The sequence below is a fragment of the Epinephelus moara genome, chromosome 23 (genome assembly GCF_006386435.1).
Source record: "Epinephelus moara isolate mb chromosome 23, YSFRI_EMoa_1.0, whole genome shotgun sequence".
In the NCBI taxonomy this organism is placed as follows: domain Eukaryota; kingdom Metazoa; phylum Chordata; class Actinopteri; order Perciformes; family Serranidae; genus Epinephelus; species Epinephelus moara.
In genome coordinates this window covers 18,215,138-18,242,685 of record NC_065528.1, presented here as the reverse complement: position 1 = coordinate 18,242,685, position 27,548 = coordinate 18,215,138, and the positions used below count along the sequence as shown (strand labels likewise).

The window sequence follows — 27,548 nt, the reverse complement described above, 5'->3', positions numbered from 1 at the left end:
CGCGTCCATTCAGTTTAGCTTTTGGAAGAAACGCTAAGCCAACTACACTTATCTTTTTCCTTGAGAGAGGAACAGAAGACTGCCCTAGAAGCCTTTGTTTCCAGGAAGGATGTTTTTACCGTTTTGCCAACGGGATACGGCAAAGGCATAATATATCAGTTAGCCCCACTGGTCGGCAAACCTATGGGGCTTAGAGCAATGATTACCTCACCTTGTTTTTTGCTCTGATTGGCTATCATGCTATCAAATTGCGTGCGGCGGCATTTGAAATGCCTCAGTTAGTGCCGCCCCTTGGGTAGGATGGGTGTATCGGTGAGAGACTTCTACTGTGTTCACCTTGGGTTGAGTCCATATTTAACAATGGAGACCACTGGTTTCATCTCAACTCCACAAGCATCCTTTACAAGAAGAAAGAGGCTTCAGCTACTGCTCACAGCTGGGGTGCTGAAAATGTTTTGGCCATCACCACCTACACCTATACAATTTAAAAGAGCAAAATACTATGAGACACTGAGTGGTCTGAGAGTCGGAGCTCAACTACAAATTAGGGGACTTTTTGAAACTTCCAGTGAATTTTACCGTGTGACTGTGTCTCATTCACGCCTTCACTGTGGCCTCAAGTGTCACAGTGAAACTTTAAAGAAACTTCAAAAGAACAGCGAGACTTTAGTACTGTAAAAAAACCTCCTGCTGCTCCACTCTGATAGCGTTCACATGATATCGCTCTCAAGTGCCTTTTTTTATTCTCTCAGTTGGTTCAATCACTTCTTCTCTCTTTCTGAGACAGTTAGGAAATTAGGCATCTCTCCACTTTTTCTGCCTCACTCACACTCCTCCCCTCTCTTTCTCTCTCGCTGTCTCTGAGAAAGTCAGCGTGGGCGTTCGGGCTGCTGGAGCCGCGTGTGAAAAATGGTTCCACCTCTTCTCTCTGGCACTGACTGCAGGCTTTCCTTGTGTTACTGTGACAGGGACGCACACTGTACATCCTGACTTCCTGAGAACTCTCAAACCTCAAGACTGTTCTTCCTATCCTTGTTTCTCTTTTCACTTTTGTCACAACATCACTACCATGCAATAGTTTGAAGCTGCGAAGCTTCAGTTGTGACAGTGACACTCGATTTGTAAATCAACATTCGAGTGCTGCATGTCTGTTCACTCTGTTTAAACCGGCAAGCATGACCTAGCATCAGTAACAGCACCATGAATTACGTTTATTCACTGAAAGAAAAATTGATTAATTAAAAAAAAAAGCCATTTAATCCCCGGAATCACTTTAGGGCTGGGCAACATGGCCTATAAATAATATTGTGATATGTTAAGATTATGTCACAATACAGGATATATTTCTCAATATTTTGAAATTTACTCTAAGCTACTATAGACTACTAAATTACTGCAAAAGTACATAAACTACAGTTACAATACTAGGAAATAAAGTACTTTTGCAAAAAAGTTAAGGAAAGTTCTGTTATAATAACGATAAATAAAGTTCTACTTTAATAAAGTTAAGGAAAGTAAATAAACAATAAAGTTAAATAAAGTACTTACAATAAAGGTAAATAAAATTCTGCTATGTATAATTACATAAAGTTCTGCTGTAATAAAGTTAAAGTACAGTTATAATAAAGTAAAAAAAAGCACTGTTTATAATAAAGTACGATCAAGTACTGTTATAATAAAGGTAAAGACAGGGCTGTTATACTTAGTTAAATACAATTCTGTTATAGTAAAGGTTGATAAAGTATTGTTATAATAAAGTGAATTAAAGTAATGTTAGAATTAAGTTAAATAAAGTGCTGTTATAATAAAAGTAAATAAAGTTCAGCTATAAAAAATAAATCACTGTTATCACCGTTTATACTCAATGTCCGTGATATAGCCCTAATAGGATTTTTTAATTTTGTTTTCATTTTTTAAGGGTTATGATGTCATAAAATATGACAGTTAACATTCAAAGCAGTTTCATATGTTAAATGTTCCCTATAAGCCCCATACTGCGGAGACATTTACAACAATACACAAGGACAGAAATGCAAAGACACACACCAACAGACATGATTACATTACACACAGATAATCCTACATACATGAAAACACGGAAGATGTGATGAAAATGTTCAACATCAACAACAATGTTTCATAGTTGAGAACATTTGTCTCATTTAGTTAAACCTTTGTTTGTACAATATTGCTTTCTGTATATCTGTAACACACTGCATGTGATTCTTGATGTATATCTGCAACGTTACCAACACTTCAGAGATCATTTCCAGAACAGGTAAAGAAAACTGTAACTGACAGATGAATCTTTCTTTCACTTCAACTTTCAACTCCTGCCTTCTTTTCCTTCTGAAAGTTGCCTTTTTGATTCAGGGCTTCGGTACTTTCATAAACTGATGGGCTGGCTGCTGCACTCACTGAACACACCACTGACACACACACACATATATATAAACAGCTTAGACTAGCGGCACAGAGGCACCCTGAAGACATAATGAGTTTTTCACCTTTCATTCTGTATCGCTCATCTTTATAAACCACGACGACAGGCTGAGGCAGAGGAAACAAGGGAGAGAAAAGGAGTCTGAGAGGTACACACACAGACTGTGGGCGGCAACACAGCTGTGCATGTGTGTGTGTATGTGTGTGGTAATAGCATTAGAGCTCCTCTGGCCTCATGTGAATTACATTTCCAACAGAGGTCTGCTTCTGTGCTGGGCCAGAGCCCAGGAAGACTCACACAAACACACATGCAAGCACAAAAACACACACTTAAGACACACAATCAGCAAGAGAAGGCCGGGAACAGTGATTTGTGATGGTTTGTGATTCCCCCAACCCACAAAACACATTATGTGGAGACAAACATGCACACAACTGTGCCCTCTAACACTGTAATGATGATAAGTATTTCTTCCTTTGTAGCCCATCTTACTTCCATTACAGCAAACTGGGAGTACAAGTACATTCTCCCATTAAAGTCTATGAGTGTGGACATTTTGTAGCACCATAACAACGACTTGTTTCAGTCATAAATCGCTTGTTTTAATCTATACATGGCAGATCATGTCAGCTGCAAGTTAGTAAAACATTTATGTTTTTGCAGGGTCACAACTTGTATAACCACAAGAACTAGCCACAGAAAAACATTGGAAATGTCAACTTTAGTTCCTTTTTGAAAGACATTTCACCACTCGAGAAATTATTCTGTTTCCTGCTCAGGGACTACAGTTGAAAATTAGCTCTCTGTCTCTATTAACAAAAATAAATTAAATTAAATTAAATTAAATTAAAAATAAAATGAAATCCAGGTTTACACCTCCCTCTCTCAATTCAGGCGATCAAGCCGACAAATTCAGTTTGAGGTCTGCTGCTCTGACCTCATCAACTTTTATTCATATTCTAGCTTGTCTCTGACACATGATGACTATTGTACTACAGAAGCACAGGTATATCAGCAAATTGTATGTTTATCGACTGCTGTCAGGTTTAAAAAGCCATATCAGAATCAAATAAACATTTTGCTTCTGTATGTTATTTGAGTGATTGTGGAAGAGGCATTTTGTAATATATTCTTAAGAGTATGTCACTCACCTCACTACAACTGTCAAGTTACTAACAGAGTATAGTGGGTGCTTAAAATTCCAAACTATTTTTAAAAACTTACTATTTTTAAACAATGTCCATTTTGGGGTTTCAGAGCTTTGGTGGTAATCAACAGCGAATATTCGCAGCTTCGGTTCTGGGCGGGGCCACGTAAATCCTCATAATAATAGGCTCCAATTTCGAGCCGACACCTGACAAAGCGCAGTAACACAGAAGCATCACAGCATACAAGCTCCAACAAATTTCAGATTTAAACATGATTTTTATAAGAGCCAGTGTTTCTGTCAACACAGGTTTGACCCAGCATGGAAGAACCACCTCTGGACCCCTGTCGTCCCAACGTCTAGCTGGTTAGCTTTAGCTACACAGCAGCAGCAGCTAACAACCAGTACCGAGCCTAAAACTGTACCCAACCCAGAATTATGTCAGTCCAAACAGATTTGGCTGTTCAATATGAATATTTGACGATTTTTCTTTTGTTTTCATGTAAAGTTTTAAAGGCTGAACAGGCTCAGAGGGGTGTTCAGTGTGACAGCGGCATTCTTGTAAATAGCAAACACGCTAACTGTGCTAATAACGGATATCAAACAAAAGCCAGAGACTGTGTCATGTGAAGTTACTGTGAGTTGTAAATTCACCACTACTAGGCAGAAAAGAGAAGACAGTGTTATCTTCAAGCTTGACTGGTCAAAGCCTCTTTCTCTTTGTGCTGCTGCATCGTGTCCGCAGCTGTCTGTTCCAAAGAGTAGCGTGATAGGCAAGAGCGGTCATTTCGCAGCAAAATCCGGGGACCAAAACGTCCCCCATAGGTACCCTGCACAGCACACTGACTAATGCTGCACAATTAATCTAATTGCAATCGCGATGTCAGGCTGTGAGATTACATAACCGCATAAAAGGCTGCGATTTGCAATTTAATGTAAATAAATGTTAACGTGTGTGCCTGTGAACGTGACTACCTCTCCTGTAGCGTGTGGAGTTTGTTGACATCACGCCCACAAGCTATCGTGGTGTGTACAGCACGTATGGTCAGGTGACCACCCGGCGTGCAGCAGTGAACAACATAGACGCTGAAGAAGAGCATGAGCACGACCAAGAACAGGTTGAGTTGGTGGCGAAAAACGCAACTTCATGGCGTAAATGCCGATACTTTGGATTCAGGTACGGCAACGTTGAACAGTAAGACGTGCTGTGTAAAAGTTTAAAAGTTAAAGTCGCCACATCCTACGGCAACACAACCAATCGATATCAGCACTTGAGACAGCACAGAGAAAACTAGGAAGAATGCATGCGAGAGAAATCGCACATTTTCATCAAATCGTGCAGCACTAACACTGACTGCACACTGAAGCAATCTCAGTCTGCTGTGGGGTCTCCAACTAATGCTTCAAATCCCCGACTTTCAAGGGGCAGCCCTGACTGACCCATTAAACCTTCCCAGCAACTTCACACTGAAACTGCTCGACTCTTACATTAAACCCATTAACACGCCTTGGATAATGTAGGCTATGTGATGCTAATGGAAACACTGAGATTTTTTTTTATCATTTCTAAAATGTAATTTCTCAAAAAACAACAAATATCCAAACCAAAAATTCAAAACCAAATACACAGTCAATGAACGAATATCCGCGTAGTCAAGCCCCATAGTGTAGCCCCAACGTCCACCCAAGCAAGCTGTATGGAAACATTGTAAGCACTGTATAGTTAAATGTGGATGTGGCATGTTTTTCCAACAATTTGAATGAGGTTAGACGTCTTATTTACAATTTATTAGGATAGAAATATGGATGTGACACTTCAGAGAGGCTGTGGTGAACAGATGTTTTACAGACACCATTTCAAAATGTGCAAAAACACACTTCAACTACCATTTATAGTCAAATCAAACTATTCATCAGGCTGATAACCTACATACTGATAATACTAAAAATACACCTCACACATGTATAAAAGCTATACTGAATTCAGCTTTTTTAATTGCAAAGAAAAACAAAACTTGGATACAGACCCAGCTGTCTGTCTCGTCATTTCTCTCTTTACTTTCCATTGTCCCGCAGACAGACCCTGTTTCTAATTACTCTTACTTCCTCCGTTACGTAAAACACACTCACACACAGGCACACAAAAGGACAAATAATGGGTAAGCCTGGAGGATGCAGAAGAAATAAAGCAGAGGGACAGAGAGAGTTACTTTTCTAAACAATCCCACGAGAGATGTGGAGGGTAAAGGAACAAGAAAAGAGTGGAAAGAAGGAGGAGAGGAGATATGGGTATTGTAGATAAAGGAATGATTCTGGAGAAAGATGGGGGGGGGGGATCAAAGGGGAGGTGAACAGGGAGGAAAGACGGAGACTGGAGGAAGGAGGGAGAGCCAAGGCTTTTAAGAGGCTCTTGGTAACTAAAGCTAATGGGTTCTTTTAGTCCTTGTTTCTGTCGTCCATTCACACGCTCTCTTTACACACTCTGTCGCTTCGCACTAGCTTCTGTCCTGAATGGCGGAGGAGGGGGTTGCAGAAAAAGAGGGCAAAGAAAAGTAAACATCCTTGTATCTATCACGACTTGAGTGTACTCGTCTATTCAGTTCATATTTGTTGTTAGCGGGGTATCAGTTTCTCCAGAATGACGACAAATGACGAACAACTGACAGGAAAAGAGAAAAGAAAAGGAGGATAGATATCAATCTTAAAATTACATGTCTGTTTCTTCCTTATTCTTCTTATCAGTCTGTCCAATATTGTAGGGCTGCAACTACGGATTACTGCCAATATCAGTTACAGTAAGTCATTTATTCTTTTAGTTGATACACAGAATTATCTGCAACTATTCTAATGATAAATTCATTCGTTTAAGTCTTTTTTTTTTTCAAGCAAAATTGGGAAATATTTGGTGGTTCTAGCTTGTCATATATGTGGCTTTGATGCTTTCCATTATCGTACGTGATAATAAAGTGAATATCTTTTGATATTAGTCGGATAAAACAAGCTATTTAAATACATGACCTTTGGCTCTAGGAAATTGTGACAGAATATTTTCACTGCTTGTTTTGCATATCAGCTGAAAGATATTAAATTAACGTTATATACTAATATAGTGGAAAACAGCCAACCCTCACGTTTGAGAAGCTTTAACTGGTGAATATTTTCCAGTGGATCAAATGCTTCATCGGTAATCTCCATTTTTTCATCTCTCTTGTCTTTGTCCAGTTCGACAGTACAAACCCAAAGATATTTTTTATTTACTGCTTCACGACACAATATAGACCGCAAAAAGCAGCAAATCTTCACATTTGACATGCTAGAAATGAGCTTGTTCTTATTTTTCTGCTTGGAAAACTTGTGATATGAATGTATATACATTGATATAAATACGAGAGAAACCCCAAATCCTCATATTAAAAAAACCTAGAGCCACTGAATGGTATACATTTCTGAATTTGGGGTATTTTTCACTATTTTTTGTCACTTAAGAGAAAAAAAATGAATGATCAATTCATCAAGAAAATCATATTATAATGAAAATCATAGTTAGTTCAAGCCCCCATGATATGCCTATCACAATATGACATGTTCATGTTGCTTGTTTGGCATGGCAGTTGAAAAAAATCAATTAATTACAATTATATAATACATACAAATACAACAAAACCTCACATTTGAGACGCGAGAAACCAGTTTTGCTTTAAAAATTCACGATATCTTATTACTTAAATACAATGATGCAAAGAGAGTAAAATAAAAAATCCGCCTATTTCAGATCCCACAATGACCAAAAGGTATGCACTTCTGCTTCATATATATACGTCAGTTATAAAAACTGACTTTACAGTAAAGGTTGAGCAGATTTGTACTTTTAAACAACCGATCATAGCATTTTTTTAACCCTGGCGTTTGTACACTTATGAGTAAGTTATGCACAAACGCAGAGGCTCAAATCATCACAGGAAACTCCTCACAGGAACGGGAAGTTACTTAAGCACTAGAAACTTTCATCAAAAAGTTTTCTATGGTTTTCACACCTCTCAAAGCCAATAACGAACTGAAACCACCTACGCTGCGCTGTTGTGGTCGAGTCTGCAGAAAGTGTGAAGTGGATTACCCACATTTTAACAGCTGATGGACATCTGTTGGTAGATGATGTTCACTTGCACTTTGGTCAAGAGTTCAACGTGGCCTTTTCGGACACACTGAGACGCAGCATTATCATGTGGCATGCTCGATTACCTAACAAGGCTGGTTTATTGAGATACACGTTTTATCTGTTTTTGACGCTTCCAGTGTTCATCTCTCTTTTCACCCAGAACTAAAAGCACAAATCTTTAAATTCATGACAAATATTTCACATAGTTCCTGGTACTTTCATGCACTTCCCTTCTCCTCTTATTACTTTGTTGATTCCTATCAGACAGAGGAGTGAAGTAGCATGACTGAGTTGGCCAGTTTCCTGTGAACGCTCGACTACCACTGCCACATTCACACACAGGGCGTTGCCCCCAGAAGCCCAGTGCTGACTTCACAGACCCCCTTCAGGGTGCGACTGAGTCATGTGGGCTCACAGACACATTTCTTCACAATGACTTGAGTCTTGACTTGGCCTAAAATGGCCCGAGGTTGTCGGGGCAGTCACTGGGCAGACAGATGGAGACAGAATGGAAAAAGAAGATTAGAAAAAGAAAGAGGAAATGAAGATTAAAAAATGTCAACGGAGATAGAAAGAGCGCCACAGAGGTAGATGTGGGTAGAGAGAGATGTACTGTAGTTGTTAGTGGGTCTAACCTACTTTCTGTCTCCTGGCTGAATAAGTCAGCATCGCTGTACTTCACTGGCACACTGAATAATTCACACACACAAACACACACACACACACACACACACACACACACACACACACACACACACACAGAAACACATTCTCTTCCTTGAACTCAGCAGTAAGCACTGATTGGCAGAAAATATGCTCTTCCTGCAGAAGCGATGGGAAAAGAGGTTTGTGTGTGTGGCCAGGAAGTGGGGGTGTCGAGGGCTGGTGGCAGAGAGGCTGTACCCACGGTCACCTTCCATGCAGACACACACACATAAGCTAAAATAGGTCACCCCTTACAATGCTCTCAGAAAAATCAATCTCCCGCGCTGCGAGCATGCGGGGAAAAGATGCACTGCTACAGCACAGAGACTAAAAGGGGCCTGTATGGCTCTCTATGAGTCTGTCACTCTGCTCCTCGCCCTCTGTCAATTCAATAAGCTTTGCAGGCGTTTTTGCAGCTTGTCTTTCTCCCTATGTGGCATTGTGTCCCAAATCAGAAAAAAGCTGTAAGGTGCAAAGTCATATTCGGCTATACAGAAAATGTGACAGCACCAAACGTTGAATGCATTATATATTAATTACGTGAATGAAAAACTAGTTGTAAAAAGACACTGTTATGATATAAACAGCAGCATTTAAGGAGTAGTCTGACATTCAGGAAAATGCACTTACTCCCTTTCACACCCTCGTGAATGTATGTTCAATATGTAGGTGGAGCAAACAGCCAGTTAGCTTAGCTTAGCATAAAGGCTGGAAACCAGTGGAGACTCCAGGACACTACTATTCCCCATCAATAAATAGTCCGGCAGTGCCCCAACACTGTTTACATTTAAATAAACAAAATATTAGGGCTGCCCCCTAATAGTCGGCCGGACATTAGTCGACCAGAAAGGTCATTAGTCTCCAAGATTTCATTGGTCGCTTAGTCGCAGAAAAAAAAAGTACAGCCTCTAGTTTCCAGGGCTGGTACCTGCAGTTATTCCACAGGCTAGTTAATAACATGTCGGGCAGGAAATCCAAAGTGTGGGATCATTTTGAGAAGGTGAAGGACGAACCCAAGGTGATATGTAAACTCATCTTCATTGGTCGACTACAAACATGACGTATCATCTGAAACATGGAAGTAGCTACATGCCCATTAGCCCACAGCGTCATTAACAGGCGGCTCGCTCAGTGTGTGACGTGCACTTGTAGATAAAATATAGGCCTATATTAATGAAGGTTCATTAGTACGGGTTTGTATTTCTCTGTAATGTAGCACAGTGTTAACAATGTTACTGATACTATTCTTTCTCACACCTTCAACTCAAACCGTTGTGTTGCCCCGCCCAAAATATATCATTTAATAATCAAATTAATATCGTAAACATGCAGGCGACTAGTCGACTAATGGCCCTAAATGATGACTATTGGTCGACTAGGAAAATTCTTAGTCAGGGGCAGCCCTAGTTGACTTTTAGCAGTGAATTATGGACGGAGAATACCGGCAGCCAAATGATAAACAGAGGCCTGTGACTCCTGTGACATGTTGACCTATGTTACAAATAATTTCTTTGCATCTAAAACACATGAACACGACTAGAGAACAGGCCCCCATGTCAGGTGTCCGCTGTTTGTGTAACAGTAAACAGAGGTGAATAATCAGACTCAATCACTGAGGAAATAACATGAAACCCCACCCTGACCTTTAGTATTAGTCAGGGGTCCAGCACTGTGTGGTGTGTGTGTGTGTGTGTGTGTGTGTGTGTGTGTGTGTGTGTGTGTGTTCACCTGAGACCTCCTGATTAGCTAAAGATCCGGACAGAGATTATGTCCGACGACTAGCATCAGTTACAAACATGCACACACGCATGCATTGTGCAGTCATTTCCGCTATACGGCTACTGGCCAATATAGGTCAGTGGAGCACTGATAGCATGAGTTAGCATGAACACACACACACAAACACACATGTAGAGGTTGTTAACAACAAACATTCACTGGCACAGAGCAGAGTGCGCTTTCCTTTAATTAGCAATCAGGCTTCCCTTTTTCTGTTTCGTTTTCAATTCCTGAACCATCGGACCAAATCACTGCATGTCTATGCTGTTTTGCAAGTCACACAGGCTGCAGTCTGACATAAGAATACGACGACACAAAAAGAGGAACGTAATGTTATAAATAGATATCCCCAGAAGAAATTAAAAGGATTTATTGCCCCCAAAAAAGCACTACAGCGGACTAAAATAGAGGAGTGTGAGCGTATGTATCAGCCTCTAACCTGTGTCTGTGTTCGTGATTGCAAACGCATCTTGTGTGAATGTGGTCGACGATACGGCCACACTGACTGCAGGAAGCACCTGGCCTGATCTGAAAGTCTGTGATTCAACCAGCCATTTAAAAACCGCCGTCATTTCTGGGTGCCCACTTCCTCTTGGACCTCAAATCTCAGCTTGGCATGTACAGCGCACAGACTGTGTACAGTATGCTGTATGTTAGAATATGGACACAGAAAAACCTACACACACTGCTCCCTTTGAATAATGAGTCACTGTGTTTGTGGTTTTTACAACGTCAGAAGACAAAACAATGAGGACAGTGAAAATAAAGGCAGGGGGAAGAATGTGATGGGAAAGGAGATGGAGGGTAGAGAAACAGATGAGTGGTTCAAACAGAAGTGGGAGATGTGGAAAAACGGTAACCAGACGACCATCTCCTGGCTTAAGTAGCAGAATGACCACCATGTGACTCTGCCTGTGAAGATCAGAATGGCATCATTTTCACAGCATGATCTCCCCTCTGTCTTCACTACTATTTGTGCCTCTGAAATGAGCAGGAAACTATCAACACCCTCTAAAACTCACTGCAGGAGTTCAAAATATATGGCTATATATATATGGATGTCATCAGCTGGGAAATTATTACAGAAAGCACTAAGCTGCCGGCACATTTCTGGAGCCCGGACACACAACCTGAGATGTTTGACATGTTTGAATTTAAGTCAAAATTGTTGACTTCACTGCCACACTATGCAAACACAGTTCACATTTACCAGTATTTGCCTGGTGGTCATTTCCCGCTCTGGAGCTTGGCCTGCTGCAGGAAGCAGATGTGGACAAGCGGCGTGTAATCCCAATCATCAGGGACAGGAGCTCATTGTGTGTTTAGTGTGTGTGTGCATGTATTAATCACTTCCCTGCTCTGATATTCACAGCCAGCATGGGGGGGGGGGGGGGGGGGGGGGGGGGGGGGGGTCAGTGTGTTGTTTCTGTCACTTCGACATACCTTTGTGATTTTATACATCTCCCACTCTTAGTAAACGCCTGTCTGGACTCAAGTGTGTGTTCCTGTGCATTCATGTGACATTTCTGTGTTTGTTCACTGCTATTATATTAATTTAATACAGTGAGGGTGCCCAAAAAGAGATATAAGAACACACAAATACTACTGAAATGCTTTTATGGGTGTACCTTAATGTGTGTGTGATGTGTTTTTGAGTTTCCATGGCAAAGATGACTCCTCCATGCAGCCATTTCCTTTCACCTAAGTCACACATTACAGGGCACCACTGCAGCATTTCCTGAGCGTTTGAGTGTGAGGTCTCCTTATCTTGATCAGTAAAGTTCTTTGTCCTTGTTGGTGGGTCAGCTAGCTTTCATCGTGTAAAGCCTCACACACACAACTCCAGAACGGAAATATTATGTTGCGTCTCTTTTAAGAAACACCCGGCTCAGGGGCAATAGGCTGGTTTCTGGGTTAAGCCGTGGGATGGGGGGGTGGGTAAAGAAAGAAGGAGGCTTGTGACACACTAGAGGAAATTGGGAAGTCTTGTTACAGTAACACAAGGCGGGCTTACAGTGGTTACCACACACACACACACACACACACACACACTTAGAAAAACAGCAGCCCGACCCCTGCAGTGTACCACCCTGCACCCATGCACACAAACAAGCTAATAAAAGCACACAGCCATATTAACACACACATTTTTTTAGCCAGGAATGGAAGTTGGCGGATATTTTAACCAGCTACAGAGTTTACAATCATTATTTGCTTATTTATTTGACTGCCAATATGGTTGTTAATATTCCAGAACTCCGGCAATATAGAACAACTACCAGACATGTGTTTTAAATAGCCACATAACCGCCGACATTAAAACAGCAAACGCTATGACCCTCTTTGCATCCTGAGCCTATCAAATTAAAATAACCTATAAATAAGATGCACCTTAAATGAGGCAGCAGTCTATCGAACAGAGGGGCTAATCAGAGAAGATGAGCGGGAAACAAAGAAGGAAGAGGACTTGGTAAAGGAAGCCCTCCGCGATAACATCCAGGGAATCACCTAGACCACTATCCCCCTCTGACTCACCGTGGTGAAGGATATCTCCGGTCTGTTCTAACAGGAGACCCATGTTGTGCTAAAGGTCTTCCTGGAGAACATGATCCATGATGCTGTCACCTACACAGAGCACCCTAATTGCCATGGATGAGTTGTATCTGAAGAGGCAGGGACGCACTACCAGTCTTGTTTCTGTTTCATATTAAAAGCCCTCAAGTGTTTCTGTGGGCTTTTACAGGGCTTTTATATGAGACAAACTCGGCAGGCAGCAACGCAGGCAGTGTGACCTGGATGTAAGGTGGTCAAGGCAGTGGAAAACAGATTGGGGGTCGCTGCAAAGCAAATACGGCTACATATAAGAGCAGCATCGGGAGCGTTATCCATCGCTGGAGAAGAGCATGTCGATGGGAAAGGAGTACCCACACAGGAAGCATAAAATCACAACAGGTAAGCAGACCTATCTATATTGTCTCGGCTTGACACTGTGACTGATAACCGAGACCCAGCTGGGAGGTGAACGTGGGTGTCCGCTCCATTGTGTCTGCCCATCCAGACTACAACGCAACCCTGGAGTTTCCACACGAAAATGGGGTCAGCAATGTTTTAAAGGTCTCCATTTTAGGGGGTTTAAAACGCTGCAGTAGTGTGGACGCTACATGTAAACATAGCGACAGTTATGCATGTTAAAACAAAACCGTGTTAGCATGGATGAAGCCTTTGTGTGTGTGGGCTTGTGTAATACATGGACATAAAAGCATCCAGATCATGTGCTGCAGGCTCACATGTGTGTGCAGGCACTTAAAATGCAGAGAGGAGAAGGGGAAGCCCCCTGGTGACAGTGGAAATAGCTACACATTTACACACACACACACACACACACAAACACACACAGTAGCATGTCAGGCATTGTCACATCTCATTTTCTTGCCTCCCCTCTGAGTGTTTAATGTCTGTCTGACAGGACACATGTTTAGAGAAGCGTGTGTGTTGGCACTTTTTCTCTTTCTTTGATGTGCAGCTTGGGAGTAATCTGCCCGCAAAGGTGGGGCAGCAACACACACACACACACACACACAGAGGCTGATCTCCTATGTCTAAACCCTGTCTAGACTATACTGTTCAGCCCAGTTTTCTCAAAAGCAACTAGGTGTGTGTTTATCTCAGTGTATTTAGATACAGTATCACAGGTAACATCTGATCACACAGATCAGATTTCGTTTCCGGCCATGAGGTGTATTTCCTGTCTTTACATCACGCTCCTTTCACAACTTCAACTACTTTGTAGCTACATTTACAGGACCTGTGAAATAATTTTGATACCTCTATTAAGATAAACAAGGTGTCTCCTACTATCTTAAACATAGGCCGCAATATACAGGCATCTGTTCTTATGCAGACGTCTGTTCCTGTGCCACATGGGGGCATATAAACAGACGCCAAAATTGCAATGTGTTTAAAGAAATTTGCTCTCAGCACAATGTTTTTGCGTAAGTTAAATGTGTGATAGTACTAGCACGATGCCAGGGTTTGGAGAGCCACTGCCACCGGGGACAACCCTGCAAAAACGCATGTGCACAACACTGTATTTTGGATAAAAGTCTTCTGTAATAGCAGGTTTCTTTCAGGCTGCTAGTGGCCTGCTAGTTACAGAGGGTTTCCCATAACAGAGGTCACAAGCTCAATCCCTGCAGCTTGTGTGTCTATCAGCAGCTGTGTGTTCAATCAACCTGACTCCAAACACAACAGTGCAACCAAAATACTAAAATACAAAGGCATGACACAAAGAAAGAAAGGTGTCTTTTGACTGCTTCTCTCTTTGCCCAAGTGAAAGTCTGTGTTGAATACTGACACTTCATCTCCCCTCAGGAAGTGACACATCAAAACTGAAGAGCAGAATACAGCCTCCACGACAGCAGGCACTTAGCGTTGTCCCCATAGATCGCTGAAGCTCGCTCCACAAAGCCAGATTTGTGAGTCAGCAATATAACTTTGGAAGGGTCTGGTCACAACACAATCACACACCTTATTCAGTTCGTTTAAAAGCAAGTGTCGACATCAGATGATTCGCTCATGGCAGTCAAGTGAACCCACGCTGAGCTCTCGCATCTAGTTCAACACTGATGCGCAAATTCACGCTGTCAAAGTGGGCGGAAAGACTCTAGGGCCCAAAGTGAAGGGAGCTAATTTCATTTCATACATTTCTTATCTAGCAGAATAAGAATTGCAGGGCTAAAGGCTTTAGGATGGTGTGTAGTCAGTCACAATACAGGACTCAGTAGTTAAATGTGCTTTAAGCTGGAGAGTTGACGACAGCTTGCTGCTTGCTACTTGATGTTTTACTGTCCACAGCACACGCCCTGTTGAAACAACATTTTTATCGGCAGCCGCCTTTTTCTCACTGTATATATCATAAATGTCGCGCAAGGTCAGTGTTGATGTTGTTTCCTGTTTTGTTCATAGTCTCACTAAGTGAAAATATAAAAACTCTTCTATGAATGAAAGAGAATAAGCACTTTTCTCAAAACTATTTAATTTATAGTTTTATCCCATTTTTTATAAGATTATCACACATCACAAATATATATTACATCTTACACCTCATCCTGGGTGGATGATTTTGGTGCTCTCTAAACTCAACATGTGACATTTGTATCATGTTTTGTATATAGACTGTATACTGTAAAACTTCAATTAAAAGCCTAGTCCCAATTAAATGCCTGCTCCCTTTTGCTAGCTCGGTGAGGCTACACATTTTGACAAATAAGGGTCGGTCTCAATTAGTCGACTTGTCTGGTTACCAAGCAGTTCATTTGTATAGAAGTTCTTTGGATGTTTAAAACCAGGTTGTTGGCTAACCACTTGAGCTAACATTAGCTGGCTGTTTAGATCGCATATACAAATATAAAAACTTAAACTTTTGTCAGTATGAAGACGCTACACATTGTTAGCTCGGTTCATTTCATTTTACTGACACCACGAGCACCAGAGCAGACCGAAAGTCATTCAGATTTACCAGCAAGTGCAAGCAAGTGTTGATTCCCTTCCTCTGAAAATATCATAAAGTCAGAATATGTGTCCTGGATTACCCAGTAAATTACTTCAATTCCTTTAGTCTGTAAGGGTCAATCATCATTGTGAATATTGTTTTGACCGGATGAAGTGATGTTGTGTCGGGATGCCAGATGCCATAATCCCCGAGTGCTGTAAGTGTCATAACATAACATAATAACTGATGTGTTATTTAAAGCGTCATTTTCATACTAGTAATATTGATACTAGGGCTGCAACTAATGATTTATTTCACTGTCGACTGATCTGTCGATTATTTCTTCGATTAGTCGACTTATCATTTTATCGAAAAACGTGTTAAAATGTTGAAAAATGTCGGTCTGTCTCTCCCAAACCCCAAAATTATGTCATCTAATGTCTTGTTTCGTACTCACGCCAAAGGGTTTGAGTTCACCGTCATGGGAGAGTGTGTAAAGCTGCCAATATCTGAACATAAGAAGCTGCAATAAGAGTATTTTCAGGTACTTTTATAGTGCTTTTCTATGACCGATTAGTCCACTACTAAAATAGTCAGCGATTATTTTAGTAGTCGATTAGTCATCAATTAGTCGACCAATCGTTGTGTCAAAGGAGGCCTGTCCCAAATATAGGCCTGTTGAGTTCAGTGATTTAAGCAATCTAGATATGAAAACAACATTTATTATATTGTTCATATTGTTGATTTGCCTTGAAACTATTTGTTGAAGGCTGTTTGTTTTTGTTTTTTTTTGGCTGTGTGTTGCGACCGCAAGTGACCCTATTACAGTTAAGATTCACATGCACCTCATTTGTGACATCGGACAGCATCCATTTTCGGCTCAATTCTCACAACTTGTTTTCCCTTGGAGTAATTTGTGATAGACAAATGTAGGTTGTTTAGCTGAAGATATTACATCTGTAGGTAAAAACGTCTCTAAATACAAGAGTGAAAAGTGAAAAATGTTCCAATTATGGTGACTCTCCTCTACATTTCTTCTTTTTACAAACAGATTTTACACATTGGACAAATCACTTTGCAAGTAACCTTCTAAATCATGTTACACCTGCACGTAATGAGTAAATTGTCCCGAAATGGTTCATTTCCTTTAAATCTTCTCTGGATATGTCCATAACGTTGTCTCTGTAACTCTCGATTTGTTAAAAAAACTCTGGCTCTCTTACATAAGCGCTCTAATAGCTGGTTTGGAAAGTCGTGGGTTGACAGAGCGAGTTGATAACTACCCTTGTGAAACAAGTAAGATTGCCATTGTTTGGTTTTGTGGAACCGGTGACTGCACAGATGCCCCAATTGTGCAGAACCTGCGTCAGAAGACAAACTTCAGGACTCAACGATACACATCATGCCATTTGTGTCCCCTTGAATTAGGGATCATCAGACCAGGTTGGTTAGAATAATCATAGCCTGTGTCTTTTACTGACTACATGATGCATGATGTCATTGTTGAAGCTTAAATCTTGATGAACAACTATACTCATCAGAGAAAAAGGCGAAGGGTCAAGGAAACAATTATAAGCACATACTGGCTTTGTGAGAGCATACAGCAGCATGTAATCTAGCTCTTAGGTTACTATAGCACCAGGGTTGTGACAGAAATGTGTCCAATTTACACCTTCAACTCAAGACTTGGGACTGTCACTTTGCACTTCATGGGGGGCCCCGATGTACTCGCACCACATGCAGCAGTATGTGCCATGTAATTAGATCAGTTGTGTGTCCATATGAATACCACTAAATGAAACTCAACCTAAATGGGTCACAAAAGAACAAGACATTTCTCACATTTGGGTGCCAGGCAGGAAAAAATTTCAAGTGTTCCTGTCCCATCACACAGCTGCAGAAAGAGTAGCGAACAAAGCATATAATCTGACTTGTTGCCCTCTCGGAGCACTGTAATTATGCCTATAAAACACATTCTATATATAAACAACAATAGGCAGCTAAAGTGGGTGTTATGTCAGGGTGTTCTGGTGACTCAGTGCACAAGGGAGCACACCCCATGCGCTTGCGGTGTTGCAAGTTTGACTCCAGCTATTTGGAAGCTCTACATAAGGCTCCAGAAATTGGTACGACAGCAGCCAAAGCACCTTCTTACACGTTGGCTGTGGCTGATGAGTCTTAATTGTGCTTGGTACACTGGCACACGGCCCACCTGGGCTCAATCAGAACAAGTTTTCTTGTCTACAAGCTGGTTTGTCTGCTGAATAATTTAGATGAAACTCTTAATTCACCAGCAGATGTTGCCAGCTGAGAGCAAACTTAGCTCCCAGACCCATTTACATGAACGCCATAGAGTGGACATTGCTTGCACACAAAAATAACTTCATTACTGTGAATAATTGGATTTGAGAGACAGTTCGATTCGGAGCACTTCTATGGCAGAAAAATGACGTTTACATAAGCTGTTTTATAGTCGTGTTACTGTCTGGAGGGATGTGTGATGGCCCAAAGGCGAACAGGAAATATGTTTCACTGTAAAAAGAAATTATTGTGTTTCATGCCAATAAAGTTCATTTGAGAGGAAACTGAACAGACATCACATGAAGACATGGCACAACGAGCAGTCAGTGGTGTCCTGCTAGTTTAACAAGGGGGTTTCTGATTTAAAGTAGGCCTGTACCAAATGTCCTTTTCTTTTGCACTGGGAGCTTCTATTGAGCTTTTCAAATGAAGCTCCGAATGTCAGTTGTTATATTTTATTATTTCATCACTAGGACTGGGAAATATATCGATATGATATCAATGTCATAGTATGAGACTAGATATGGTCTTAGATTTTGGATATCGTGATATCATAAGTTCGAACCCAGGGTGGGTTTTCTCTTGGTACTCCAGCTTCTTCCCACAGTCCAGTGTGAATGTGAGTGTGAATGGTTGTCTGTCTCTTTAGCCCCTTTTACACTGCCAGATTTTCTGCGAATGTTGGGCTCTTTTGCCGGCAAGCTGACAGCGTTTAGACACACAGAGCCGGATTGGCGAGTTGATCCGAGGTGCCCAATTTTCCGCCTCGTAGGGTAGTCATATTGGCGGAACCCTTTTAGTTTAAACAGACCGAGGCGGCCTTCCGCAACAGGAGGGGCTGTTGATGACTTGTTGGAGGAGCTGTTGATGACGCCGCACGTGCGAGCCACTGGCGGTGGATAAACAGGAATTAGTGAGCAGCTAGTAGCAAGAGGGAAATGCAATACCTGAAAGACACTGTAAAGATGAGCAACTGGGGAGACAAGGAATTGTGCGCACTCCTTGCCCTCGCAAACGAAGAGGCCATTAACCGTCAGATGACAGAAACTGTGAAGAACGGGCCGACTTACGAGAGATTCGCCCGAAGGACTGACCAGCCGTGGCTTCCCTCGGAGTATGTCACTGTTTACATCACATGCTGGCTGAGCTACACCTTTTGTTACTTGCTCACGGAAGACTGATTGGGCTTTCCTGCAAATTTGCAGAATTCCTATCTAAAAAGGGCTGGTGACTATAAATTGTCCGTAGGTGTGAATGTGAGTGTGAATGGTTGTCTGGCTCTATGTGTCAGCCCTGTGATAGTCTGGTGCCAGCACCCCTATGACCCTCAACAGGATAAGCAGTTACGGAAAATGAATGAATGAACTACAGTCAACCCTACAATATCATCCCTGTATTGATATCGAGGTATTTGGTAAAAATATTTTCCTATCATTTTTTTTTTATTATTGAATTACCTTTCTTTGACGAATAAATGTAATTTACGGTGATGTTGGATTGCTGCTGGACTGCCCCGTTAATGCAGGTGCATGCCTCCCTTTGGGGTTTTTTTGACCACAGTGAAAATGTTTTGTTAGACAGACACATTTTGGACCTGATTATTTTTCTCTTTTTTAAATAAATTTTCACTTTTGGACTTTACGTCACTCTGGAGTTATTGGAAATGACTGGATCACACGAGATTGAAACAATCCTACCAGCACTGGAATTTAATTCTGCAAATAGTATAATACTAATAATATTAGTGAGGTCCAATCCTAATCTTCAACTGTGTTAAACAGACTGATTTAGAAATGTCAACATTATGAATAAAGCTTCAAACTATTCGGTACAGCCCTGATTAAAAGTCTGCCATTTTCAGAATATATGGTATTTTGATGATGAAGGTCTCTTTTCCACCTCACAAGGCTCTATCCATGAGTAAGAAAGTATAAGAATATACTATACAATATGCCTTATACTTTGAAATACATTCTTTACAACACTGGTTACAATAACAGCCGGTGACTATGTTGAGACAACAAGAATGGGAAGAGACAGTTTAAGTTTTGCCGAGTTATTGAAAATGTCTGGATCAAATAAGTTGAAAACAATTCTACGCTGCCACCACTGGAATCTAATTCTGCAAAGAGTTTAAAACTAATAATATTAGTGTAGCCTAATCTTAATCTTCAGCTGTGTTAAACAGACTGATTTAGAAATGTCAACATTATTAAAAGGCTGCCATTTTCAGTGACAACAAGTCTGGAGGGATGTTTAATTGAGAAAATTGATTTAAAAAACTATTTTCTATCTCAACAACAAGCTACAAGATCGAGTTCCCTCTACTGTATAACAGTGGAGAGCTGTGGTTGTAGCAGGCAGTTTGACAAGGCGTGGATGTGTATAAAGTTGTAAATGAGAGGTGTGGTGGTGCTAAAAGAAGACCCTATATTTACCCTGTCAACTGTACACAGAGAATTTAAGATTAAAGGTCCAGTGTGGAGGATTTACTGGCATCTAGTGGTGAGATTGCAGAACTGAAACCTCTCCTGTGTGCCAAGTGTGCAAGAGAACTACAGTGGCCGATGCGAAACCGCAAATGGTCCTATCTAGAGCTAGTATTTGATATGTACGTTCTGGGCTGCTTCAGAAACACCATGGAGGGGCGTCGGTGGCTTAGTGGTAGAGCAGGCGCCCCATGTACAAGGCTGTTGCCGCAGCGGCCCGGGTTCGACTCCAGCCTGTGGCCCTTTGCTGCATGTCACTCCCTCTCTCTCTCCCCCTTTCACACTAGCCTGTCCTATACATTAAAGGCCAAAAAGCCCAAATAATATCTTAAAAAAATAATAAATAAACACCATGGAAGAGAACCCACTCTGTTGGGTCTTTCTAAGGTAACAAAAACACAACGATTGTTATTTTCAGGTGATTAAAAACTAATGAAAACATGGTTATGAATATTATTTATTATTTATGTCAGTAGATGCTTCTAAATGCTTCATACTGGACTTTTAAGAGGAACCAGCAGCCAATAAAAATGAGCTCTGACTACCAGGTTTTTCTGGTATTCTGGTATTTACTCAAACTAAATGGCTATAACTTAGAAATTCCAGAAAAGTTTAATTTCTGATCACATGCATTGCTCCCTCCCTCATCCATAAAACACTTCCTCAATGCCTCTCACACAGCCCAACGTCCCGCGTGGTCTTGTTTTAGCGCAACATCCTCCACCTCCCTAGTTTATGAAACACATGCTCGAAGGACAGGCCAGGCCAAGTCATCAGCACACACTTGGACACAGACACAGAGTTTTTCTTATTTCAGAATTTGTTCTGTATCTAATTCCAGTGAGAGGGACCTGACAAATGGTGTAGCTTTTATCCAAAGACTGCCCAGGAGTCGATAAAGCTCCAGTTTTAAAGCCAGAACAAAATGTTATGAAATGGGCCGAGAAAGAATGTTGCAAGCTCCAGCAAGCAGCTTGCATGAAGTAGGGAAGTAAGGAGAATGGTGTGTGTGTGTGTGTTGCAACTGTAGTCACCAAGAGAAAAAGTTAACCATTCTGACGCTGATTAGCCTCTTTCCCAAACAATCAAACTGCAGTACAAGCAAACAAACAAACATTAAACTTCTCTGAAACGTAATGTGAACCATAAAGACAACCCAAAACCTACAATCTGCTGCTGCCACTTGTTCCACTGTCACTGAGGCCTAGTTTATCTGAACCCTTTAGAGGCTTTACAAACAGTTTCATTCATTTAAACTCACAAATGAAATGTGCATGTGTCCTCCGGTTAGCACTTCGTTTCCTAACATATCCTCATCAAAGCCATTAAACTAAAATAACCACATAATGATGCAAATGGTATTGCAGAAGTAGCATTCCAGTTGTGGCTATTTCAGTAATTTCACAAGCCTGGGACAAGACCTATTTTGAGCCCGGAGTTGCGACACAACAACATCCAGTGATGCAGTGTGGGTAAACGTATGCGGGTCAGCAGTCATCATAAGGCAAACAAAATATGAATGCCTCTTGTCCACCTTACAAGGCTCTTTCCACAGGTAAGAAAGTATAAGACAATACTATAAGTTACCTTAGAATGAGTCATTTATATCTACATAGGGAGCAGATCCTCGTCCATGGGGGCTGCAATGTTGCACTTTGATGTTTCTACAGTAACGGACAAACGAAACTGGCTCTAGATGGGGCCATTTGGATTTTTGCACTGGCTACCTGTAACTAGCAGCCCCTCCCTGATGAAATGTGTCCAAAAAACACCTTTATTTTAACGTGAAACAATTTATTCGTTTTGTTTTTGCTGGATTAAATCATCAGGTTTGCTTGTTTTAGAGAGGAAGAGACCTCTGCGGATGATTCTGCTCCCAGTAAAAACCTCCTGAACATCTGAATCTTGGGCTGGTGGCTCAACAGCATTGGACAAACACTGATTTTTTTTAAACGTGAAACGGCTTTATTCAGTGTTTTAATCGATTTAAATCGCCTGGCGCATTCGTTTTGGACAGGAGGAGACCTCTGCGGATAATTCAGCTCCCGGTTAAAACCTCCTGAGCATTTGGATCTTGAGTCATCAGACAAAAAAGGTGAGCACAGATTAAACAGATGTTGGGCTGGCAGCTCGACAGCATAGGAGAGAGAGACACTGATTTTTACCGTGAAACTGCTTAAATCAGAGTTTGGATCCATTTTCATCGCCTGGTCCGTTTGTTTTAGAGAGCAAGAGACCTCTGCAGATAATTCAGCTCCCAGTTAAAACCTCCTGAAAATCTGGATCTTACATCATTGGACGAAAAGGGTGAGCACATATTAAACAGGTGCTGGGCTGGTCGTTCAAGAGAAATGCTGATCTTTAACATGAAACTGCTTTATTCAGTGTTTTTTTCGGTTTTAAACCCATGGTCTGTTTGTTCTGGACAGGAGGAGACCTCTGCAGATAATTCAGCTCCTGGTTAAAACCTCATGCACAATGAACACTGAAGGAATCCTAACTGGGAGACGTTTCAGCTGGTCGCAATCTGCTATCCTCACTTCTAAGGTGAAACTGCTTCATTCAGTGTTTTAACCGGTTTAATCGCTCGCTCCGTTTGTTTTGTAGAGGAAGAGACCTCTGCAGATAAGTCAGCTCCCGGTAAGAACCTCCTGAACAATGGACACCAAAGGAATCCTAACTGGGAGACGTTTCAGCTGGTCACAATCTGCAATCCTCACTACTAGATGCCACAAAATCCCCCTAAATCTTACACACTGCTCCTCTAATGTATACACTCAGTTGCCAGTTTATTTGTCACACACTGCCAAAAACCAATGCAGTCTAATACAACATCCCTGCACTAAATCCAACCATCATGAAGACTAGGGTGAAATAAACTGAGTGCACTCAGCCTGCACACTGGGAAAATTGTATTTAGCAAATAAATGTGTTTAGGTGGATTTGTCATCCACTACTGGACATATTTGCCCAAAACTTCTACTAAATAAGCAACCGCAGCCATGCTATGAATATTTTATAGTGATTTCTAACAATAGACTGTGCATTGTAATACTACAGGTGCATTACAGGAGATGATACATATGATTAAGCTCAATTTTTTGGTGGATATTCATTGCTTCTTGAGTATGAGGGAGGACAATGAATCATTGCACTGTATCCTTACAATCAGACAGTAAGCCACAATAACACAGCACTTCTGTCCAAGCTAAGCTATCCCAAATATGCTATGTGAAAAATGAGCCCAGAGGCTGAAAAGTGACGTGAATGTGTCTTGTTTTGCTGTTGTCTCTTCATTTTAAAGACACAGGAGCCGGTGGTGTTTCTGTGGTTTGGGAGACAATGCTAGGCCGCCATGTAAAGCCTGGAAATGGGAGGAAAAGGAAGAGGGCAGTGTGGCCGCCCCTGCCTCACCTCCTGGGGGATACAGGGAACCAGGAGACGGGGAGGAGGAGGGGTGGTGGGATATGGAGGTTCAGTGTGGAGGAAAAGGTGGACGTGAAGAAGGGAGGGAGGTTTAGAGGAGACAGATGTGAGGTAAAGGAGGCTAGGTGTGCTCGTGTGGATTGTGACCCACCATAAAGTCGCTGCCGAAGTTGTCCTCTCCCCTCTCCTCGTCCCCCTCGCTCATGGCCTTCACCCCCTGGATAAACTTTCTCAGGATGCCGGCTTGGTCCATCCTTCGGTCCTCTTGTAACGTATCCCGTTGCCTTTTCCTTGAAAAAAAAACCAACCTCCCAAAGTAGCAAGGGAGGAGAAAAATCAAAAATAAACCAAAAAAGGGACACGAGGGAAAGGGAAGAGGGAGAATAAATAAAAATAAATAAGCTTCACGGATCCTCCCAGAGAGTCATCGTCGGTTCATAACACAACACCTTCTTTTTTTTTTTATAATCGCCCCATGTTGTTTCCCCCTTTCCTTCTTTCTTCTGGGCTGTTTTCACAACGATATCGGTTAGTCCCAAGAAAAGGCAGCGGCGGCCGGGCTTTCACGTCTACAAACTACTTTACAACCGTGGCGTCATGTAAAGAGGAAACACTTGGCTCGGTAAGAAAAGAAAGAGAAAGAAAAAGACAAAAAAACCTGGTCTGGTCAGTCTATCTACCCCTCCCTGTCTACCTCAGTTGCCACATTCACACACTGCTGCTCGTTATTCGCTACTGGGGAACATCCGGACTGGGCAAAGCAGAGGGAGAACAAGGCCCTCCCCTTCCAGGATAGAGCGGCCTGTGATTGAGCAGCTGGTATCAAAAATTAGAATTCTATTGGCTAGTGTGGATGTCGCTCAACCAAATAGCCAAAGTCTGATTGGACATAATGTGTGTCTGTCGGTCTGACGTAGTTCGTTGCTGCCAGTGGTACCCTACCAAATCACTGCATAAAACAAAATAAAATAAAATAAAATAAAACAAAATAAAGCAAAGTCAAGTAAAATAAAATAAAATAAAATGAAATGAAATGAAATGAAAAGAAATGAGATGAAATGAAATGAAATGAAATAAGATAACATAAGATAAGATACAATAAAATAAAGTCAAGTCAACTCAAGTAAAATGAAATAAAATAAAATAAATCAAAATAAAGTAAATCAAAATAAGATAGATTGAAGTAAAGTAAAATAAAATAATATGAGATAAGATAAAATACAATAAAGTAAAGTAGAGTCAAATAAAATAAAATAAAATAGTTGAGTAAAATAAAATAAAATAAAATAAAGTCAAGTAAAGTCATGTGAAATAAAATAAAAATAAAGTAAAGTTAAGTAAAATAAAATAAAATAGATCAAAATAAAATAGAATAAAATAAAGTGAAATAAAATAAAATAAGATCATATAAGATGAGAAAAGATAAAATAAAATTCGATTTAATTTAATTTAATTTAATTAAAAGTCATACATAACAAATGTATGAATTAATGCATATTGATTCAATTTTAAAATGTATTTCATCATTTAATTACATATACTGTACATAAATAAGCACAGTCATCAGGTGTTTTTCTCACATTTTGTTAAAAGTATTTGTAACTTGGATAGCAGTTGGGAGAAATTTTCCTTATGGGCTTTCTACCAGAAAGAGATCTCGAGGTTAAGGTTAGGAAGAAGTCCAATGTTGTAGCAAAATGTACGCCCTTGCATGTATCTAAATTGACAACACTTGTCTATTAAATTATTAAAGACTGTCTTCTCAAATACAAAACTTGTGTTATGTTTTTATTTTCCTGTCATGCCAACAAAACGTATTGCAATTTTTATTTAGTGGAAAATCTGTTCAAGATAATAGACTAAACTGTGTTCACTTCTATTAAAAAAATAATTGCTTGGCAACCAGACCAGGCATCTAATTACGACAGGCACTGATTTGTCAAAATATGTGGTCATACAAGGCTACTAAAAGGGACTAGGCTTTTAATTGAAGTTTTACAGTACAAATGTTTCCCTGCATAGAAGCTATTCTAGCAGCTTACCCATTGGAGTTATATCTGATTTGTAACTTCTGATTCAAAATAATGTATGACTAACTTCATACTCTTACATACAACCTTACTGTGATTTGTCTAAAATAGTTGCTACATAGGCAACATTAGACCACAGTAATGATGGGCAAAAATGAACGAGTTGATCTTTTTGAACTAATCATATTAATATCTGATGTGTACCTGAGTCAGCCAGTCGAATGTCTGTGTGTTCAGTCCCAGACATGTTGTAACGTAGTGCAGCAAAGGCACTGAACGAACAAGCGAGGACTGATTAAATCGGACTCAACCAGCCCTCGCCAATGGTGCATTCACATACTCCTTGGATGGTTGTGTTTCTGACATCATTGTGCTCATGAGCTCTGAGTTGTAATGTGGAAACAAGACGCTTCAGAAAAGATGTATTTTCTGCCAAACTCTATTGAACTTACACAGACTTCCTTCACACTGTGGGATGCTGAATCAGTGCATTAAAATTAATATTTGATCTTGATTCATGTAAACCTATCAGCGGTTTGGTGACCTCAGATTTGCATATCTGCCTTTGGCAGATGATGTGGCTTTGTTGGCTTCATCACACCGTGACTTCCATCATGCACTGGGGCAGTTTGCAGCCAAGTGTGAAGCGGTTGGGATAAGAATCAGCACCTCTAAGTCTGAGGCCATGGTTCTGTGCCGGAAAATGGTGGATTGCCCTCTCCAGGTTGGGAGAGAGTTACTGCCTCAAGTAAGGGAGTTCAAGTATCTCAGGGTCTTGTTCATGAGTGAGGATAGAATGGAGCGTGAGATGGATCGGTGGTTTGGCGTGGCGTCTGCAGTGATGCAAGTGCTGTTCTGGACCATTGTGGTGAAGAGGGAGCTGAGCCTGAAGGCGAAGCTTTCGATTTACTGGTCCATCTACGTCCCATCCCTCACCTATGGTCATGAGCTCTGGACAGTGACCGAAAGAATGAGGTTGAGGATACGAGCAACCGAAATAAGTTTCCTCAGTGGGGTGGCTGGGCTCAGCCTTAGAGATAGGGTGAGGAGCTCGGACATCCAGAGGGAGCTCGGAGTAGAGCTGCTGCTCCTTCGCTTCAAAAGGGTTCAGTCGAGGTGGTTCGGGCATCTGATCAGGGTGTCTCCTGGGCGCCTCCTGTTAGAGGTGTTCCCAGCACATCCCACTGGTAGGAGGCCCCGGGGCAGACCCAGAACACGCTGGAAGGATTATCTAATCTGACCTGGGAACACCTCGCGGTCCCCCAGGAGGAGCTGCAAAGTTTTGCTGGGTAGAAGGACATCTGGGGTGTTTTGCTTGGCCTGCTGCCACCCATACATGGCTTCGGATAAGCGGATGAACATGGATGAAGAGACCGTATTTCGCAAAAGGTATCAAACTCAAAAGGTTCGATTTGGTTTGATAGATTTACAGGTATCAAATCGAAGGAACCACTATTGTGAAAAGACTCCATCCGCCCATCACTAGACCATTTTTTTGCAAGTAAGTGTCATGCAGTAGGATTTCCTGTCCTTAGTCATCACTCTGAGAATGCTCCCCTGCAGTGAAGTCATTGATGCATT

General features: G+C 41.3%; 1 protein-coding gene across 3 annotated transcripts in view; it reads right to left on the bottom strand.

The window, feature by feature from the left end:
* The window catches only part of ptpn12 (protein tyrosine phosphatase non-receptor type 12), an 80,914-nt gene extending 56,246 nt beyond the window's left edge, over window positions 1-24,668 (bottom strand). For all 3 annotated transcript variants that reach the window (XM_050036113.1, XM_050036112.1, XM_050036114.1), the window contains exon 1: window positions 24,089-24,668. In XM_050036113.1, the coding sequence (XP_049892070.1) occupies window positions 24,089-24,190 (102 nt within the window). In that variant the 5' untranslated portion in view covers window positions 24,191-24,668. The remainder of the gene's footprint in view (window positions 1-24,088) is intronic.
* Between the last annotated feature and the right edge of the window lie 2,880 nt (window positions 24,669-27,548).